The 21,637-nt window shown below is 33.7% G+C and overlaps 1 protein-coding gene across 2 annotated transcripts in view; it reads right to left on the bottom strand.

Moving 5' to 3' along the window:
* Window positions 1-8,700: 8,700 nt before the first annotated feature.
* LOC145287748 (sodium leak channel NALCN-like) overlaps window positions 8,701-21,637 on the bottom strand; it is a 275,430-nt gene continuing 262,493 nt past the window's right edge. For both annotated transcript variants that reach the window (XM_080135514.1, XM_080135515.1), the window contains exons 38-40: window positions 19,618-19,821; window positions 14,419-14,527; window positions 8,701-9,917 (exon numbers count right to left, since the gene is read on the bottom strand). In XM_080135514.1, the coding sequence (XP_079991640.1) occupies window positions 9,754-9,917; window positions 14,419-14,527; window positions 19,618-19,821 (477 nt within the window). In that variant the 3' untranslated portion in view covers window positions 8,701-9,753. The remainder of the gene's footprint in view (window positions 9,918-14,418; window positions 14,528-19,617; window positions 19,822-21,637) is intronic.

Here is a 21,637-nt window from a genome sequence, read left to right as displayed (position 1 = left end):
GTCAGGACAGTCGTCAAGTGCTACAATACAAAGTAACCTAGCTGTACCTGCTACATAGTTAACTTATCCACAACTAAACCAGTTCTTGATTTGTGAGGAGGATGGCTAGTTCCCCAGCAAGCTAAAAAAAAAAACAAAAAAAAACAAATGAAGACCCGACAAAGATGAATGAAAATAAAATCCGAACCTGTTTGGTGGCACGAAATATGTGACCCTTTCATGATCGATGGTCGTCCTAAATTTTGCAATCTTTCAGTGGAGAAGTTCGACTGAATTACAATCACCTTCTGCGGGTCTCAAACATGATCTCTTTCTGCAGGTAGCGATGAGACCTGGAACTAGAATTGGGAAATTCTGCAGAGGCGCCACACGAAAACCAGAGCTATGTCTTCAATCAGCGCCCTCTGTGGCGAACATGGATCGTATTGTACAGTTATGTGTTGTCGTGTAAATGTTAAAAGGAATGTTATGACTCTTTCCCTCTGAGTCTTGAGTTTGAGACTCACTGGGAAGCAGTAGCTGCTTATCAGAAATGACATCAGGAATAGTTAATCATCAGAATCTGTAGGGGGCGCCACCCCAACACTATTATAACACCATTGATAGCGTAGACAGGGAGTGTCATCATGGACAAACATGTTGGACAGCTAAGAACGATATACAATAAAATGTTTATCGTTGTAGATATAAATTAATTTGACGTTTCTGAATTTTTTGAGATGAGGATTGGTTCTTCGTATTATTTGGATTCTTCAGACTACTGTTTTCATCTTGAGCATCATTTTCACATTTTTTTTCTCTTTTAACGTTTCAGTCAATGTAACCTATGTATAATACATAGAAATTTATGCTTATATAACAATAAAACCTAAAAAACAGAACAGAATAGATTCAAGCCAACAAATCACACACCCATGCAAAGTGCTCAATATCCTTTTAGACAGAGCTTTTTATACAATGAAAATAACTAGATTTAGCATACTGTAACATTTTACTACAGTTTCAGGGAATATCTGATCGTCAGAAACGCATTAATGAAATCTTTACAATCTTTATACAAATCAACTGGATAGCCTGTGAAACTGCAGTATTTAGATAAGCAAAATTTTGTAGATTAAACAAAAAAGCTGTATTTTCTTGAATAAATAATAAAGCTTATGTCTTGATTTAATCAAAAAATAAAAAAAATTTGTTAGCGAAATGAACATTGACCAGTTTCTTATTTAAAATTCAGATGAAATAAAATAAAAATTAATGATTTTTAGCAATTAATTATTTTGAATACAAACAAAATCTCGGTAGTTGAACTGAGTTACCGCACTTCGATTTTTACACATTCTAAAACAATATGGCGGCTCCCAGCTTCCTTGTCATAAAATATGATTTCCTTAGTTAAAAAATAAAAATACTTGATCAATTCACATGATTTTTGGAATATGATAAGTCAAATCTTAAATAAAAACCAAATAATTTTTAATGTTCCTCATTAATTGTCCATAAACAGTGTTGCCTGGGAGTAAAAAAAAAAAATAACTGGTTATAAAGAAATGAAAAAATATTTTTGCTGATTTCATTTTTGTAATCAATTTATTTTCTGAAAAAGGATTTTTTTTAAAATATTGTTTTAATACTTGACATTAATGGATTAATAGTTAAAAAAAAAAATAATGTGTAATGTGTAAATTTCGATTTAATATTTAAAAATATAACATGTAACAGATATTTTTCCTTTTTTTTTTGTTTTGTAAAACTTAAGGGCAAATAACTTGTTTAATGTATAAGAATATTTAGTGAATAAGAGAAAAAGTCTCCAATCTAACAGTTTTCTTAGCCGGAATAAATAGTTTTGGAAAGAAAGCTATGTGAAATAAAATACATTTGTATCTATTATATACTAAACAAAAGAAAAAAAAAAAGGTTAGTTGAGCAGATATCCAGTGAAATTGCAGTACTTAGATAAGCCAAATCCTACAGACTAACCAAAAATCTTTTTTCTTTTTTGTAATTAATGATAAAGCTTTTGTTTGGATTCAATCAAAGAACAGATTTTGACAGAAAAGAACATTGATCAGTTTCTCTAAAAGTTTAATGTCTGCCAGTACTTGTACATAACCAGCGTTGTCTGGGAGTAAAAAAAAAAAAAAAAAATGACTGACTATGAAGAAATGAAAAAATAATTTTGATGATTTAATTTTTGTAATCAGTTTATTTTGTAGAACAGGATTTTTTTTAGAGTTTGTTTCAATACTTGACGTTAATTGATTAATAGTTAAAAAAAATAATAATGTGTAATTAATGTGGAAATTTCGATTTAATGTTTAAAAATATAATGTGTATTTTAGATATTTATTCATTTTTTTTTTGGTAAAAATCAAGGGAAATAACTCGTTACATGATTATTTCCCTTTAGTGTATAAGAATATTTAGTAAGAGAAAACAGTTTTCTTAGCCGGAATAAATAGTTTTAATTAGTTTCGGAAATCAAACAGATGTGGAAGAAAATATATTCATATTAAATACATGGTGGAAGGATGAAAAAATAGGCTAGTCCGAATAAAGTATCACTATGTCGAGATGAATTGTTATTTGGATTTGACTTTTAAAATTCCGGCAAGAAACTTTATTATAAGAACATCTAAGAAGAAACGATATATATATATATATATATATATATATACACACACACACACACACACATGGAAATCAATTTCTTAAAATTGGAACAGAATCGATAAACAACACCAGACATTGCACACACAAAAGTGCTCAACATCCTTTTGGGTAGAGTTTTCTAACAAAAAATAAAATTTTTTTTGCATTTCTTAACACTTTTGAAAACCAAAGTCAATATTTAATAAAGTGTTAAAATAAACCAAATTTATTATTATTGTTATCTTTCTCTCAACCTCTCTCTCTATATATATATATGGTACTTGCACAGTTTAATCAAGACATTAAAAAATGAAAATATTGAAAAAAGGTTATATTGCACGTATCCGTTTTGAACTGAAGATCTTCGAAAAAAAATTTCACTTAATTTGATCGAGTAGTTTTTTTTGTTTTTTTTTTTACAGCGGAAAAACATGTTTTTATGACAGCACGTTGAAGACAGACATCTTGGATTTTTAAACAATTTTTGTTTGAATTTTATAAACGCCACGGGGAGATAACTCCAATTAAAGTGCCGACACTCCTTCCCCATATTTAATTCATTCCATAATGGATACAATTTAAACTGTTTTCGATATTTTCATTTTTTAATGTATTGATTAAACTGTACAAGTACCATATATATATACATGTGTGTGTGTGTGTGTGTGTGTATGTATTAGTGTGTGTGTGTGTGTGTGTATGTATTAGTGTGTGTGTGTGTGTGTGTGTGTGTGTATGTATTAGTGTTGGGATGATTAATCAGAATCGGGAATCGGACATTTTGGGGTATCAAAATCGAAAAAAATTATGCCTATTTCCCGATGCCAAAAACGATTCTTTTAACTGGCTTTTTTTAAATTTTATTTTGTTTAAAGCAAAAGCTTTTACTGCTTATAGTAATGGTAAAATGTAATTTCATATTTGTAAGAAAAATCTGCAAATTAAACATGCGTTTTTATGAAAAAATAACAACTCTATTATTAAATATTTAGAGACTTATAAAGAATTGGAATTGGTAATTGTATTGGAATCGTCCCATCACTAATTATATATATATATATATATATATATATATATAAATACTTATATATATGCACACTGAAGAAGACCAAAGAATCGGTCAAAAATTATGTGTTTTTGAAAGAAACATTTTCATTTTTTTCAAAAGACTTTTTGTATAACTACGTCACCACATAGGAAATAAATAAAGATTTATATATTTTTCGTATTGATTTTTTATCCATATATATATATATATATATATATATATATATATATATATATATATATACACACACACTACCTGCATATAAATGCATCAATGTTTTTATATAGATATTAGTGTTAGACGATTAGTTGGAAATCTTTTTGGAGTATTGGAATTGGTATCGGGGGAAAAATTGTGCTTATTTTCTGATGGCAAAAACAATTCTTTTGTTTGTTCTTTTTTTTTAAAATTTAATTTGCTTTAAATTAATTATCAAATGATAAATAATATTTTGTTTAAATTACCAATAAAACTAAAACGTATAGATAACCCCCGAAAAGTGTATTTTTTTTTTTGCGTCTATGAAAATATATGCACATATTACGTTTTTACAAAGTCAGAAACGAAAACCAATAATTTTCCTCTACCAAACTAAATCAAACTAAAAACCATAAATAAATATTTGAAGATACATAAAAAACTTGATCAATAAAGATTTTTGCTAAAATGATTTAACTCAAAAAATGGCCAAATTAAATATGGTTAAATATTTGAAGATACAAATAACTTGAAGCGCAAATAAAAAATAGTAAACAAGAACTCTATAGCTAAATATTTAGAGATTTTAAACGAATCAGAATCGGTGTATCAGAATTAGGGGGAAATGTTGGAATCGTCCCATCACTAACAGATATACATTTATGAATATATCTGTGTATGTATTGCAGATATATGCATGCATATATATATATATATATATATATATATATATATATATATAACTACTTCATTTATTCACATAAATTTAATATACGAAAGTATAGATTTATGCGTAAACTTTAAGTATTTACTTCAAAAGTGCTCAATACGTAGGTAGAGCTAGTTAGTAATTTATAAAATATATATGGTGATTAAGCTACACTGAATATTCTGCGTTTCATCCAACTATAGGATTCGTCAGGCTTATGCATAAGCCTGACGAATCCTATAGTTGGATGAAACGCAGAATATTCAGTGTAGCTTAATCACCATATATATTTTATAAATTACTATATATATATATATATATATATATATATATATATATGTATATATATATATGCATTTTAGATATATAAATATATATATGCATTTTATATAATACAAATAAATTCACTTTTTTTAAATAATGAAATTAAATAATAAAAGATCAAACCTATCAAATCTAAACTTTAACTAAAAACATATTTAAATGGAAAACAAAAAAGAAAGAAATTTCTGATGCGATAGTGTTGAAAGCCAACACATTTTTAGTAATAACTTCACAAATCTTGCATTTATCAAATCTTTCATTCACACTCTTCTCATCTATCTATCTATCTATCTATCTATCTATATATATATATATATATATATATATATATACACACACACACACACACACACACACACATAGTGTATCACAAAAGTGAGTACATCCCTCACGTTTCTTCAAATATTTAAGTATATCTCTTCGTGACCCAACACTGAAAAAATGACAATTCAACGCAGTGAAAAGTCTGTGTGCAGCTTATATAACAGCGTTAGTTTATTTTCCGCTCAAAATAAGTCAAAAATATATTAGAAGACAAACACCTGCCAACGAAAGTGAGTACACCCCCTTTAAGGAAAGTTGTTAATATTAACATATACTACGTCAACTGTAATATTTTGTGTGGCCACCATCATTATCCAGAACTGCTTTTACTTTCCTTACCAGAGCTTCACAAGAAGGATGTCTTCAAGTCCAACATAAACAAATTCCTGATGAATCGCCCCCTTAAGTAATGCCACTTTATCAAATCTCCAATACTAACGATTACTACGATGCTATCCTATTGATTATTGTGTAACCCTTATCCCCGAGTGGCTTCCGGGTCTTGATAAGTGGTGACCTTATGTAAAAGATGACATCATGGAGCTGGCGGATATTTGAGACTTTGCGCACTTCCACCTTCTGCGTAAGGATCCCTCAAAGATGTTCTATTGGGTTCAAGTCTGGAGACATGTTTGGTCAATCCATCATCTACTCTCAGCCTCTTCAGTAAAGCAGTGATCATCTTGGAGGTGTGCTTGGGGTCATTGTCATGCCAGAACCCTGACCTGCAACTCAGTTTTTGGAGGGAGGGGATCATGCTTTGCTGCTGTCTTTCACGGTGTATGTTGGGGATTATGTTTTAATGTAACTTTTCAACGCCTGCAGCATGCATGCAGCCCAAGACCATGACATTCCCACCACCATGCTTGATTGTAGACATGACACACTTATCTTTGTACTCCTCACCTGGTTGCGGCCACACATGCTTCAAGCCATCAGAACTAAACAAATTAATCTTCATCTCATCAGACCATAGGACAGTAATCCATGCACTTTGTTGTGTAAACCATTTACGGACTTTCTTGTGCATCGTCTTTAAAAAAGACTTCCTCTTGAGGTGACAGCCAAGAACACCAATTTAATCTACAGTGTGGCGTATGGTCTGAGCGTTAACAGGCTGACAACCCACCTCTTCAATCTTTGCAGCAATGTTGACAACACTTCTACGCTGATCTTTCAAAGAAAACATTTGGATGTGAGGCTCAGTATGTGTGTGTTCAGCTCCTTGCACGACTTACCCAAGGCGTGTTCTGAGTGAACACTTCTCTTTTAAAATGCTGGACGATCTTAGCTACTGTGCTGCAGCTCAGTTTCAGAGTATTGGCAATCTTCTTGTAGCCCAACAATACGTCTTTTAAGATCCTCAGAAAGTTCTTTGCCATGTGGTGCCATAATGGAACATTCAGTGACCAGTATGAGAGACCGTGAGAGCTGCGCTACAAATTTGAACACACCTGCTCCCTATGCATACATGGGCTTAGTAACACTAATGAGTCAGATGACATTTTGGAGGGAAAATGACAAGCAGTACTCAATTTGGACAATTAGAGGTGTAGTTTCTTAGGGGTGGACTCACTTTTGTTGCCAGGAGTTTAGCTTTAAATGGTTATATTTTGAATTATTTTGAGGGAAACTAAATTAAGTGTCATATAAGCTGCACACAAACTACTTTTCATTGTGTCGAATTATCATTTTGTCAGTGTTGTCCCATGAAGAAATATAATTAGATATCTGCAGAAATGTGAGGGGTGTACTCACTTTTTGATACTCTGTCTGTCTATCTCTCTCTCTCTCTATATATATATATATATATGATTCTTTAACTGTTTGTTGTTATTTCAGATATATTGTTCATCAGTTTTTTAAATGTTTCCTTCATAAAGCGATCAGTGATAATACTTTCATGAAAAATATATATATATATATATATATATATATATGTATGTATGTATGTGTGTGTGCACACACACACACACATATATATGTATGTATATGTGTGTGTGCGTGCGCACACACACATACACACACACACATATATATGTTTGTATGTATATGTGTGTGTGTGTGCGCACACACACACATATTGGATCGAATATTTGGTCTGTATATTTTGTGACGTGTTACGGAGGAGAGAAGTGATTTGAAACCTTGTAAGAAGTTGAGGAGTTGAAGGAATATTAACAAAAAAAAAAGTTGACTTTGGTTTTGAAAAGAACCACGGATAAAAATACATGTCGCGTGTACGAAGAGAGATGAACTAGTTGTGGATGTTATACTATGCGTACGTATCACAGTGTTTGAGGGCAGGGCCCCCTCTACAGGACTATCATTCGCTAGTAATATGGGAGGAGGAGAAAAAAATGTGGTGAAAGGGTGAGAGAGAAAGAGAGTGAGTGAGTGAGCGAGAAAGAGAGGGGGATGACATAGAGATAAAGAGGGATGGGAGAGAAGGAGGGGTGAGTGAGAAAAAGAGAGTATGAAAGAGAAAGAGAAAAAGAAAGATTTCTTTTGTTTTTCTTTAGAGAAAGAGAGTGAGAGAGAAATAGAAGGAGAAAGAGAGAGGGTAAGAGAGAGAGAGAAAGAGGGTAAGAGAGAAATAGAGGGAGAAAGAGAGAGGGTAAAAGAGAGAGAGAAAAAGGGATGAAAGAGAAAGAAAGAGAGAGAGAGAGAGAGGAGAGAGAGAGAGAGAAGTAGAGGTGAAAGAGAAGGAGGGAAAGATAGAAAAGGAGAGAGTGTGAAAACGAAAGAGAGAGAGAGAGTGAGAGACAAAGAGAGGGATGAGAGAAAGACAATGAGTGCAAGGGAGAGAGAGGGTTTGTAAGAAAGAGAAGATTAAGCAGCCAGTGCTTGTTTTCTCTACAACTAGCAGTGAAAATGTCAGGTACTTGAAGAGAGAAAGAGATAAAGAAAGAAAGAGAGAAGGGATGATGAGAAAGGGAAAGAAAAATATTGTAAATATCAAGCAGCCAGTGCTCGTTTACCGTCTCTAAACGCTAACAGTGTGCAGAAGAGCCCCACTCACAAAACATCTCTCACCGGTGACGTACACTCGCTATAAATGCTACAACGTTTGCACTAGCGTGAAGAATAGTCACTCAACGTTTTAATAATAATAAATAATGGATTATGCATATTAATGATAACAACGGATCAATATAATTAAATATTAAATAACAATCGTACCAACAGAAGTCGTACTTGAAAGAGAGGAGGGTCTTAGGGTCAGAATTAGTCTTCTCAATTAAAAAAGCTTCCTATTTTTTTTTTTGCTTTTTTTTTTTTCCCAAATAAAATTTCCTTACAAAAATTATAAAAATATTGGTCTTTTGTTTTGGGGGGTTTGTTTGTTTTGTATAAGTTAGAAAAAAGAATTCAGAAAACTTAAACATGATTCATATTTTCCGTCTTTTTTTTTTTTTTTTTTTAAGCTGTGTAAACAGTATAGATCCATGTGTGCATAATACGTTAAAAAACATTTTTTTTTTGTGCACGTGTTTTATTTCTTTCTTTTGTGTGTGCATGCGTTTTTAAAAAAAAATTTTGTATATAAGTGCGTTTTTTTTTTTCAATTATTTTGTATATGTGTGTGCATTCTTTTTTTCTTTTATTGTGTGTATGCATTTTTCAAAATTATATTTACGTGTTTTAAAAACTTTTTTGTGTGTGCATGGATTTTTGAAATAATTTTGTGAGTGCATGTGTTTTTTTTAAATTTTTTGTGTGCACATGCGTTTAAAAAAATTTTTTTGTGTGTGCATGCATTTTTTTTGTGTGTGTGTACATATGTTTTTAAAATATTTTTTGTGTGTGCATGTGTTTTAAAAATTTTTTTGTATACATTTTTTCTTTATTTTTTGTGTGCACACGTTTTTTCTGTGTGCATGCATTTTTTTCTTTTTCGTGTGTGCGTGCGTTCTTTTTGTGTGTGTGCGTGCGTTCTTTTTGTGTGTGTGTGTGCATTTAAAAAATTTTTTTTTTGTGTACATGCGTTTTTTTATTGTGTATGCACAGGTTTAAAAAAAAATTTTTTGCGTATGCGTACATTTTTTTTTTCTTGTGTGTGCGTATGTTTAAAAAGTTTTTTTTTTTTTTTAAATGTCGTGGAGAAATGTGCAACTGGCAAAAAGAGGTGGAATTTTGAAGATGGGATGTCGTTTAGGGTTGGGATGCGGGTTAGGGAAAAGAGCACATACACACGCAGTTACACACACACATACATGACGACTACATAAGGGCATTGGCAGCAACAACAGCATCACTCCTTGCTTAGTTAAATTTGGCAATTTGTGAATCTTTCGGTGCCAATTTCCTCAAACACTGACCACAATGGAAGATGACTACAGCATCAGGGTAAACTGACCCCACGCCCCCCAAAAAACTGACCCCCCCCTCCAAAAAAAAAACTGACCACCCCCCCATAAAAAAGAAACTGACCCCACGCCCCCCCCAAAAAAACTGACCAGTGCATTTAATCCCGTGAACGCAGGTAAATATGGATCTAATCTGAATCAGAGTCACTGGACACGGTACACTGTTCCCTCCACCATCCGCTTACACTCGTATCGACATTACGTCCTTGAAGCGAATAGTCTGGGATTTTTTCCTGAGCTGTCTTGGTGGTTGTACTTTCTGCTTCGGTAACGTTAGGTAAGCTTTTGGCACCTAGAAGAAAAACAAAAAAACAATTATGGATTTAAACGAAAACCAAACCCCACCTACCCCTTAACTCTTTATCACCTGGAATTATGATGTAGATGATTAAAAAATATTTATTGTTAATTTTAGTTAGTTTAACGGGTAATGATACGATTATTTCTTTAAAAATGCATATTTCAATAAAAATATTGAACTAATAATACGTACAAGGCGTGTTTGAATCAATTCCCATTTTTATTCGTGCCCCTATATTCATTTATTTACGACTGAACGGATTAGTTTAACCAGGTCATAAAAGGTTTAGGACACCATTTCCAGAGTCGGTGTTGGTACGGGTTTAGGTTCTTCCAAGTCCCAAAACTACCGACCAGCTTTAATAATTACTAAACGTACAACAAGTATAAACGACAAGAATTTATTAACAAACATGAAAACATGACAACACTACAATTCAGAACATTAAGGTAAAAAGATTACTCACTTCAATAGAGGTTAAGTGAATTGAAAAAAATCCATCAAAGTAAGGTGATTAAAACAAATGTAGCTGGTTTTTATTTTATTAAAGGCCTATAATTTTAAATAAACACACAATGGAATTAAAGGGGACGTAATAATCTCCACAAGTAAGAAGAGAGTATGAAAGAAAACATATAATTATATGATAAAAATGATGATGGTTTAAAATAGCAGAAGGAATTTTCAGGACAATCTTTAATAATTACTAAACGTACAACAAGTATAAACGACAAGAAAACATGACAACACTGCAATTCAGAACATTAAGGTAAAAAGATTACTCACTTCAATAGTGGGGTTTACGGGAGGAGTGAGGACTGTATTCTAGAGTTGTACTCTGCCTGTCCAACATTGTCTTTTAGGAGAAGAACTTTTTGCGTCCGTGCCTCATGTGTACGGACTCTCCTCTACTTTTCTCAAGGGACCTCACTCCTTACCCTACACCGGTAATCCGGTGCTCTTATTTATTCCCCTACATCGGTATTTACAAAAAAATGTGCCACCTGCCTGATGTTTTAGATCAGCAGGCGGCCAGGAATATACAAATTTACAAAAATAAACGAGACGTCAAACACAACAATCATACTAGTCATAGATAGAAACACGTCTATCCACAATTTTGACTTTACAAACGGCGCCCTCCTCAACACTGAACCTTCTCTCCCACGCCATAATATGAGCAATGTTCCAAAAATAATGCCTCCTATTTTTTTTATTATTACATCTGAATGGATAAGAGGGCATCGCAAATTACATTGTTATGATGACTGAACTTATGCATTCATGACCTGCAAGTTTCATGTCTCTGTTGCAGATATTCACAGTATGAGACTAAGAAAGCGACCCCCCCCCCCAAAAGTGCATTGAAAATGGTACTGAGTATTCTATTCAGAATTTTAATTTTACAAACGGCGCCCTCCTAAAAACCGAACCCTCTCTCCCAAGTTGTAATATGAAGGATGTTCTTGCTAGTGTATAATACAAAGGGCAAACGTCTGTGTGTGTGTGTGTGTGTGTGTGTGTGTTTTTATGTTCGGCTAAAAATTCTAAACGACTAACCAAAGACTCATAATGTTTGTATTTTCCTGATTAGCATTGCCCCTGATGTACGAGGGGTGTGCAATAAGTAATACCCCTGACCCACTTCCAGTTGTCTAATCTAGCTGAAATTTTGCATCTGCAATGATTTATATCTCTACGGGTTATGTGGCAAATTACAGCTCTGAACTAATTGTGGTTTCTGTTTTACAGGTGTTTGAACTAAGTCAGGTGTGAAATGGAGCCTGTTGAATGTCGAGCAGTGATGCGGTTTTTGTATTCGAAAGGACGCACACCACAGGAGACTTTTGATGAAATGAAAGAAACTTATGGTGATAATGTCCCATCACATGACCTTGTAAAATGCTGGCATCGTGAATTCAAACATGGCCGGAAGTTTGTGGAAACAGCTCCCAGACCTGGGCCCCCCCCCTTCTGCCATTGATGAGGCATCTGCCTGTCAAGTTGAAGCTACCATTTTAGAAGATCGGCGCATTACTATTCGCCAAATAGCCCAAGATGTCAAGATTAGTAAAGGGTCTGTGGAAACTATCATTCATGACCATTTGCATATGCATGTTGTCTGCCACATGGATTCTCAGGTTGCTCACACCATTCCAGAAGCGAGAACGCGTCTAGTGCTCGAGGATGAATTTGGAGATATGCCAAGAAGATGAGTCAAAGTTTTTCAAAAGACTGATTACACAGGATGAAACCTGGGTCCATCACTATGATCCAGAGACCAAAGCTCAGTCAATGCAGTGGAAGCACTTAGATTCACCACCTCCAAAGAAGGCAAGGGTGAAGCCCTCCGCTAGCAAGGTCATGCTCACAATCTTCTGGGACCAGGACAGAGTAGTGATGACAGATTTCCTGGCAAAGGGTACCACAATTACAGGAGCCTATTATGCTTCACTTTTGAGGAAATTAAGGGAAGCTATCAAAATCAAGAGGCGGGGCAAGATCAGCAAAGGTACCCTCCTGCAGGACAATGCTCCGGTCCACAACTCGCATGTCGCCAGATCAGATGCTCGGGCGTGTGGTTATGAAATCCTTCCCCATCCTCCCTACTCTCCTGACCTTGCACCCTCTGACTTTTACTTCTTCCCAGCCATGAAGTTGTTTTTGAAAGGAAAGCGTTTCTCAGATGATGCAGCCTTGATTTCTGAAGTCACGTCGTGGTCGGAGGATCAACCTGGGGTGTTTTACAAAAACGGTCTTCAGAGCTGCATCAAACGATGGGAGAAATGCATAACTCTGGGTGATTCCTATATAGAGAAAGACTAATAACTGTGCCAAGTTTTGTTGCTCTACTCTTATGGGAAGTGGGTCAGGGACATTACTTATTGCACGCTCCTCGTATAATATCTAAAATTTAGAAAATTTCTTCTTTGAGGATAAACTCGTCTCAGGTGTTGTTTAGAAGGGGTTAGTTTATTGCTAATTGTCTAAGATGCTTCTATCAGGGAATGCCGACAAGGCTGCCCAGGCATCTTTTGCAGAGTCAGCGGGGGTGCCTGGCGTTGCCCGCGTGTTTGTCGGTGTGTGTGTAGGAAAAGAAAAGTTTCGGTAGGCAGGTAGGCTCAAAACCGAAGCCTTGAGGTGGAGGCAGAAAAGAAAGTGATTGCCTGGTAACTTACCGTGATGCTACGAGGGCAGCAGAATAAAATTAAACGATTAAAAATTTAAGTGAATGAGTTCACACAGGTGTGAAAATTTAATGAGGTCAAACATCACGCCATAGAGGAATAAAATCCCGCACTTAACTTTGGCTGCAAGCCAGTTTCTGCGCATTTGTTTGTTTCCCAAGATGTTGGGGAAAACCAGCTCCCCATTAATGAATAGCAATTGTCTGATATGAGGGGTTTTCCCTGCATTGATCGAAGCTCATTGCTTTCTGGACGTTTGTTATGAATTCAGTTTCACTTATATATATGGAAAAGCCAAACAAATATGCAGAGAGTAAAAAATAGTGTGTAAAAGTCACTCAAATAAAAGATAGACATGACCTCCTTTCGTAAATTGGAGATATTATAATCTAGGTAGTATATAAAAAGTTGTAAGAATAAGTGCCCCCCCCTCCCGAAAAAAGCCTTTGTCGGACATACAAAAAAACCACACACACAAATTTTCACTTTTATATAATAGACTAGCAGGTATGCCCTGCGCTGCCTGGGTGTTTTGGAGGTGTAAAAGAAAAAAAAAAATTTTGGTAGAAAGGTAGGCTCGAACCTAAAGTCTTGACGCAAAGGTGAAAAAAAAAGACGAAAGGAGTTTTAATTTAGTGAATAAAAACTTAAGTGACATGTGCGTGAATTTAATGAGATCAAACATCACACCATATGGTGAAACTTAACTTTGGCTGTAAGCTAGTGTCTGCGTTTCTCCCCAAGATGCTGGAGAAAACCTTCCCATAATAGGGAAGTGTCAAAATGAATAGCAATTGTCTGATATAAGGGGTTTCCCCCCCACATTGAAATGGAAGATAAAAGTGAGCTTGTTTCGTAAATCATAGATATTATTATCTAGGTGGCATATAAAAGGTTCTCAGTAACTGCCTAGCGCCCCCCTCTCCAAAAGTCTGTGCCGGACATATACAAAATATGCACACACAAACACATTTTTGCTTTTATATTATAGATAAAGTGTAACGTGAACCGACATCTTGCTGCCCAAATCCCTTGTTTGGGGTGAAAATGTAATAAAAAAAATAAAAAAATATGGCTTCACCTGTCATCCCTTTTTTAAAAGATGGAATTGCCTGATCCTTGAAGACAAATTCCAAGCAAGGGCACATGATCCACAGAGTTTTATAATTATATAGATGAAGATCAAGGAACAATTAAAGGATTTATTTTGGATAATTTTTCAATTCTTCTCGATAAACAAATTGAAAACATAAAAAAAAGTTTAAAGATAATTTGCGTCTTTAAAAGACGAATGAAAACGTTACCTGTTGGTATTCTTACACTTCTTTTTTTTGTTCCTACTCTTTCTTTATCTTGATGAGTGGCAGAACCTTCGCTGAGAGCCGTCACTAACATTTTACGAGTTGGAGGACACTGGAAATAAACAAACAATTCATACACATAATCTGACAAACTCAAGTTTTCTTGTTTTGTTTTACGGCCTATCAAACCTTTTCAGGTTATTTGATGCTGAAACCTCGTAATTTTGGGAAAAGATTTTATGCTTCAAGTTCTTTACACGTTCAAATATTTAATTATAGTGTTTGGTTTGGTTGTTTTGTTTTATGGCATATCAATTCTTGTCAGGTTATTTAATGCTGAAACCCGTAATTGCTTTTTGTTTTTCATGCTCTTTTCTCTCCCGTCTCCATAATATTCCTATCCCCCCACCTAAAATTTCTTTTTCATTTCTAAGCTGAATGTTTTTAAAGTCTGTGTTATCTTTTTACCATTATCCTGGTATAATGCTGGCATTTTGCTCCTCTTCTGATGAGAAGCATTTACTTTCGAAAGGCCATGGCCTAAAGAGATTATTCCCTTTCTCCAACCCATATTCACTTGATACTGTAATGAAGTTCCTCTGTAACTTTACTCTTTAGCGCATCAACTTTTTTTTTTTTTCCCCCACATAGGCATCACCACTTATAAAGGCCAAGAGGCCACTCGAGGATGGGGGGGGGTCCAAAGAGTGTACAGTAGAAATTGGACAATATAGTAATCGTTAGTAAATGTAAATTTATGGAAATCAAAATCAGCTTATTAGAAAAAAAAAAAAAGGGCATCGAAGGTAGAAAATGGTGAATATATATATATATGTATATATATATATATATATATGTGTGTGTGTGTGTGTGGCATCCGTCAGTCGAAACGACTATTGATCAGCGCCGTATTAAGATGTTGCCTGTTTGCAAACTTTTGGGTGACTGTAGAGACCAATTCTTGATTTGCATAGAATTGGTCTCTACAGTCACACAAAAGGTTGCATATATAACTATTACTTAAGTCTTGCTGTAATGCTGCTGCTTCTGCGTGCCTGATTTTTCTGCCATTTTGAGTATTACTTTCAATTTTCTTTTTGATAAAGAGAGGACTTTTCCCAAAATTAATAAAAGACTTTTACCATCTAAGGACTTACTGGTGATTGCGAAATAATTTTTGGTAACAAAACATAAATAGATACTTGTTTAACGTCGTTTCAATACGATTTCATCTGTTTGTTTTCTGTTTTCCATTCACGTTACTGGTTTTCTGCATTGCTCTTGGCTTTTCCTATCTCTCACACACACACACACACACACACACACACACACACACAGGGTGACCCCCCCCCAAAACGGACCCCAACTCTAATCAGGCCCCGTTTCTTAGTGTTTTGTCCGAATGAAATGAAACTTTGGTCATAACTAGTTTATTATATCCAAAACATCACATCAAAACACTAGGGTCTTTGGCCTTTTTTATTCCCCCCGTTAACTGTAAAATGCTCAGAAAAACAATTGAATGTCCTCTGTTTTTTTTTGGGTCAGCCTGTATAATTCATATATATATATATATAAGCGAGATAAGACACTGATAGAATTCAGATGAAAATCCTGATAGATATTACTTGAAGTAATTCTTTCAAGGTGATCCTAGCCAAAAAGGAAAAGCTCAATATTTAAGAATAGAGCAATATATGTTTGGTGGTTATTTTTCCATATAATCATCCACAACCACTCAAAAAACTATTTTCAATAATTGTGCTGAAAAGCAAAATAAGCGTCCATTCACAGCTGAACATTTTGCTAACCGCATTTCATTTCCTCTGATGATATGAGCCATTATTGAAAATCCATGGATTAAGAAAATTAAGATAACCCCTTCTATATATTGTTTTGTCAAACAATAAATTCTAAATTCGAATATATGTCTATATGTTGTTTTTTCAGAATTTAAAATTTAACCACAAAACTTTATATATGTATATATATATATATATATATATATATATATATATATATATATATATATATATAACAGAGCACAAATGAGCATGTGTGAAGATGATAGTAGCAGCCGAAAGATGAATGGCTAGCATTAGTAGCTTTCTAGCACGGTAGAGAGAATATACATTCTTTGCAGCAGTCCTGGCAATGCTCTCAATATAATTGTTCCAACTCATGTTTCCTGTGAACGTTCGACCAAGAAGTTTAAAAGATGTACTTTCAGATAAAGAGTCTTTGGCCATTGCCATTGGTGGTAGAGAAGGTTTCTTGTAGTTATTGAAGGAAACAAGTTTAGTCTTGGCAGCATTGAATGTGACCATCCATTTTTGTCCCCATTCCACTACAGATTGGAGGTTATCCTCTAGGGTTTCTGCCATTTCTTTAAATATGTGTTTATTTGTTTTCCTGTCGTGTCTGTTATAGAGCGTGGTGTCAGTATATATACCCATCTCACAGACAATTTTGTCAGGGAGGTCATTTATGAATATTAGGAATAACAGAGGTTCAAGGATAGACCCCTGAGGCACTCCCGCATTTATATCATATTGTTTAGATGTACGACCGTCGAGGACAACCTATAATATATGCTAAACTGTATTTCTAAAATTTGTTGTATTTAATTTTTAAAGAAAGGGGCAAAATATATATATATATATATATATATATATATAATTATTTTTTTTACTATAATAATTAAAAAATAAATATATATATATATATATAGGAGCAAGCCGAGTTATGTGTTAATCAACATTTCGTCTTTATTTTGAGACTTCCTCTGGATGAATGAAACTAAGAAAACAAAAACACTAGAACAAATATTTGAAAATTTTTCATGTGCAAGGTGTAATGCTGTTCTATTTCAGAAATGAAAAAAGATGTTGGAAATTCAAACAAAGAGTGGAGCTCGCGTTGTTAAAGAGAGGAAGATTTTTAATAACGTCATATAGTCTTTAATATGTTTTTAACAGATATGAATGCAGTTAATATTCTTTCTGGAAAAAACATGTCTGTTAAAATTCAAATATATATATATACACCATTTTTGTTTTTACATAAGCAATAATGTGTTACTACACAGTTATGAGTATGCTTCAGTCAGCTAATTTTTAGACTAAAAACTAGCTGACTGAAACATGCTCATAACTGTGTAGCAACATATTATTGCTTATGTAAAAACAAATAAAAAGTATACCCTGCTCTACTCTGGTATTGAGCACTCGTGTATTAACCTTGGAAAACAATAACCTCGGATTATATAGATATATTTATGTGTTCGTTACACTCAAACTGTGTTCGCTACAGTTCAAATCTCTCTTGGACCTCCATGCCATCTGGTACCATCAGAAAGGAGCAAACAAACAAAATAAATAAATCTGACTTTTTTTAGTTTTAGGAAAAGGCATTTATTACTGTAACTTTCCAAATAATACCTGCTTCTTGTTTTTTCTAACTGTTCATTTTGTCTGCCATGAGATTAACAAAATCCTGCCATCTCGACACCAGCTTAAAAGTCTCTCGTCACCACCATGGGGGCACATGTCTTTCGCACCCGGTACACATTTTTTTTTCTGCTCCTCCCCATGTGGTGCATTTTTTTCTCCTTTTTTCCTTTTTCTTCTCACACAAGCCCGTGCACTGTTGCTGCTGCTGTTGCTAAAGGTTCAAAAGAGAGTTGCTAACCTGATAGGTCTTGAACTGTCATCTAGGCTTCAGCCTCTGTCCCATCGACGAAATGTAGCATCCCTCTGCCTGTTCTACAAGTACTTTAATGGTGAATGCTCCGAACTGCAAGCACTCGTACCCCCTCAACGTAACTACCCCCCCCCCCGACAAACCTGACAAGCAGCTAAATCCCACCCCTTTACAGTAGAGATCTCTAGATGTAAGAGAGCTTTCTACTCCAGTAGTTTCTTCCCCAGAACCACTAGACTTTGGAATTCTCTTCCGGGTTCCTGCTTCCCGAACTGTACTGACATGCAGAAGTTCAAGTGTAACGTGAACCGACATCTTGCTGCCCAACTCCCTACATAGTACCCTTGATGCTTATGTCCCTGATAGTAGCCCCCTACATCAAAATGGCAATGTGCCTTGTTTGGGGTGAAAATGTAATAAAAAAAAATTAATAAATAACATTAAAAAAGATGGCGGCATATACACAACAATCTTTTCCTTGTGGGTATTTGTGTTTTCTTTCTGGAACGATCTATAGATAACCAATAATAAGTTTTTTTTTTATTTTTGCTTGTATGACTTTAAAAGAAATCTATTTCCTTTTTATCCTTTTGTGTTTTTTAAAAAAAAATCTATATCTTTTTTATGGATTTATGTGTGTCTCTGATGAGTTGTTTGGTCAATTGATATGATTCAACGAAACATGTGCAAGACTGCAAGACGTACCATATAATCAAAACAAATAATATGAATGTTATGCAAATATTCTTGTGGTATTGGGATTGTTTACTAATTATATCATATATATATATATATATATATATTTCAAATGAGGGTCACATCATGCCACCTCACATCTTCGAAATCGGCTTGAAAGTCAACACCAAAGTGTACCTGGATGTGCTGAAGAGTGTGGTGATCTTCTGGTGTAATCAGATGGCCACTGGCACACCCTGAGTGTGAAAGCAGGACTTGGCACTCGCCCACAAGTCCAAAGAGACCGTCGGGTTTGGCTTCAAAATGAGTGCTACAACTTTATACGCTTCTCTCACTGGCCCCTCTCCTCACTCAACCTGAACTTCGTTTGGTCATGCATCACGAACATCACCAACATGACCTCCCACAACTCCAAAGTCAGCCTGATCGTCATCATCCGCCAAGCTCCTGCTGGCGCATGCAGAAAAGGCATGCTCCCAGTTTCGGACCCATATCAAGACAGTGGTTGAGGCTGAAGGCGGCTACATTGAATAGATGTCAGCTCTACTACATAATCAAGTTACGTGAATTGATTTTTTTTTCAATAAAAATTTTGAAATAAAGCTGTAGTGTTGTTTTATTTAGGGCGACAATTTTATCGTTCCACCCTGTTTTTTTATGTTTTTTTTTTTTTTTTTTTTTTAAATTTTCCAGGTTGTTGAGACATTTTCTTTCTATAAGATTGAACAATGGTGAAGCATAATGTTTTTTTCATCATTTTTGTTTGAGGGTGAGCAATTGTGTATAAATTGTGTGACTTCTGACCTTATTTGGAGGTAATGACCCGGGAGTTGGCACAATGGGGTTTCGTAGTTCTACTTGTCCTTTCTTACGGCAACGTGTCACAACTGGAGCGTTTTCTTCCTTGCTATCCTCACTACTCTCAGCCGCACTGGAAACCATTTCAGCCACGGGGAAGAGAGGGTCATTCATGGCACGGAGTTTCGGAATAATATTAGAATGCTCTTTCTGGAAAAAAATAAGAAAAGAAAAGATAGTAAATAGTTAATTTTATCAAATTTTAAGATATTTTTCTTTGTACTTGAAGTCAACTATTTTAAGATCAACTATTTTAAGGGATATTTTACTGTAAAATATTTTGTCACTATTCTAAAGTCAACTATTTTAAGATCAACTATTTTAAGGGATACTATTTTACTGTAAAATATTTTGTCACTATTCTAAAGTCAACTATTTTAAGATCAACTATTTTAAGGGATATTTTACTGTAAAATATTTTGTCACTATTCTAAAGTCAACTATTTTAAGATCAACTATTTTAAGGGATACTATTTTACTGTAAAATATTTTGTCACTATTCTAAAGTCAACTATTTTAAGATCAACTATTTTAAGGGATACTATTTTACTGTAAAATATTTTGTCACTATTCTAAAGTCAACTATTTTAAGATCAACTATTTTAAGGGATACTATTTTACTGTAAAATATTTTGTCACTATTCAAAAGTCAACTATTTTAAGATCAACTATTATAAGGGATACTAGTTTACTGTAAATATTTTGTCACTATTCAAAAGTCAACTATTTTAAGATCAACTATTATAAGGGATACTATTTTACTGTAAATATTTTGTCACTATTCAAAAGTCAACTATTTTAAGATCAACTATTATAAGGGATACTAGTTTACTGTAAATATTTTGTCACTATTCAAAAGTCAACTATTTTAAGATCAACTATTATAAGGGATACTATTTTACTGTAAATATTTTGTCACTATTCTACAGTCAACTATTTTAAGATCAACTATTATAAGGGATACTAGTTTACTGTAAAATATTTTGTCACTATTCAAAAGTCAACTATTTTAAGATCAACTATTATAAGGGATACTATTTTACTGTAAATATTTTGTCACTATTCAAAAGTCAACTATTTTAAGATCAACTATTATAAGGGATACTAGTTTACTGTAAAATATTTTGTCACTATTCTAAAGTCAACTATTTTAAGATCAACTATTATAAGGGATACTATTTTACTGTAAAATATTTTGTCACTATTCAAAAGTCAACTATTTTAAGATCAACTATTATAAGGGATACTATTTTACTGTAAATATTTTGTCACTATTCTAAAGTCAACTATTTTAAGATCAACTATTATAAGGGATACTATTTTACTGTAAATATTTTGTCACTATTCTAAAGTCAACTATTTTAAGATCAACTATTATAAGGGATACTAGTTTACTGTAAAATATTTTGTCACTATTCTAAAGTCAACTATTTTAAGATCAACTATTATAAGGGATACTATTTTACTGTAAAATATTTTGTCACTATTCTAAAGTCAACTATTTTAAGATCAACTATTATAAGGGATACTATTTTACTGTAAAATATTTTGTCACTATTCTAAAGTCAACTATTTTAAGATCAACTATTATAAGGGATACTATTTTACTGCAAATATTTTGTCACTATTCTACAGCTAACTATTTTAAGATCAACTATTATAAGGGATACTATTTTACTGTAAAATATTTTGTCACTATTCTAAAGTCAACTATTTTAAGATCAACTATTATAAGGGATACTATTTTACTGTAAAATATTTTGTCACTATTCAAAAGTCAACTATTTTAAGATCAACTATTATAAGGGATACTATTTTACTGTAAATATTTTGTCACTATTCTAAAGTCAACTATTTTAAGATCAACTATTATAAGGGATACTATTTTACTGTAAATATTTTGTCACTATTCTAAAGTCAACTATTTTAAGATCAACTATTATAAGGGATACTATTTTACTGTAAA

This window comes from Euprymna scolopes, chromosome 11 (assembly GCF_053919585.1).
Source record: "Euprymna scolopes isolate OS-2025 chromosome 11, ASM5391958v1, whole genome shotgun sequence".
NCBI classification, from domain to species: domain Eukaryota; kingdom Metazoa; phylum Mollusca; class Cephalopoda; order Sepiida; family Sepiolidae; genus Euprymna; species Euprymna scolopes.
The sequence above is the reverse complement of the archived record's forward strand: the minus strand, read 5'-3'. Positions and strand labels throughout refer to the sequence as shown.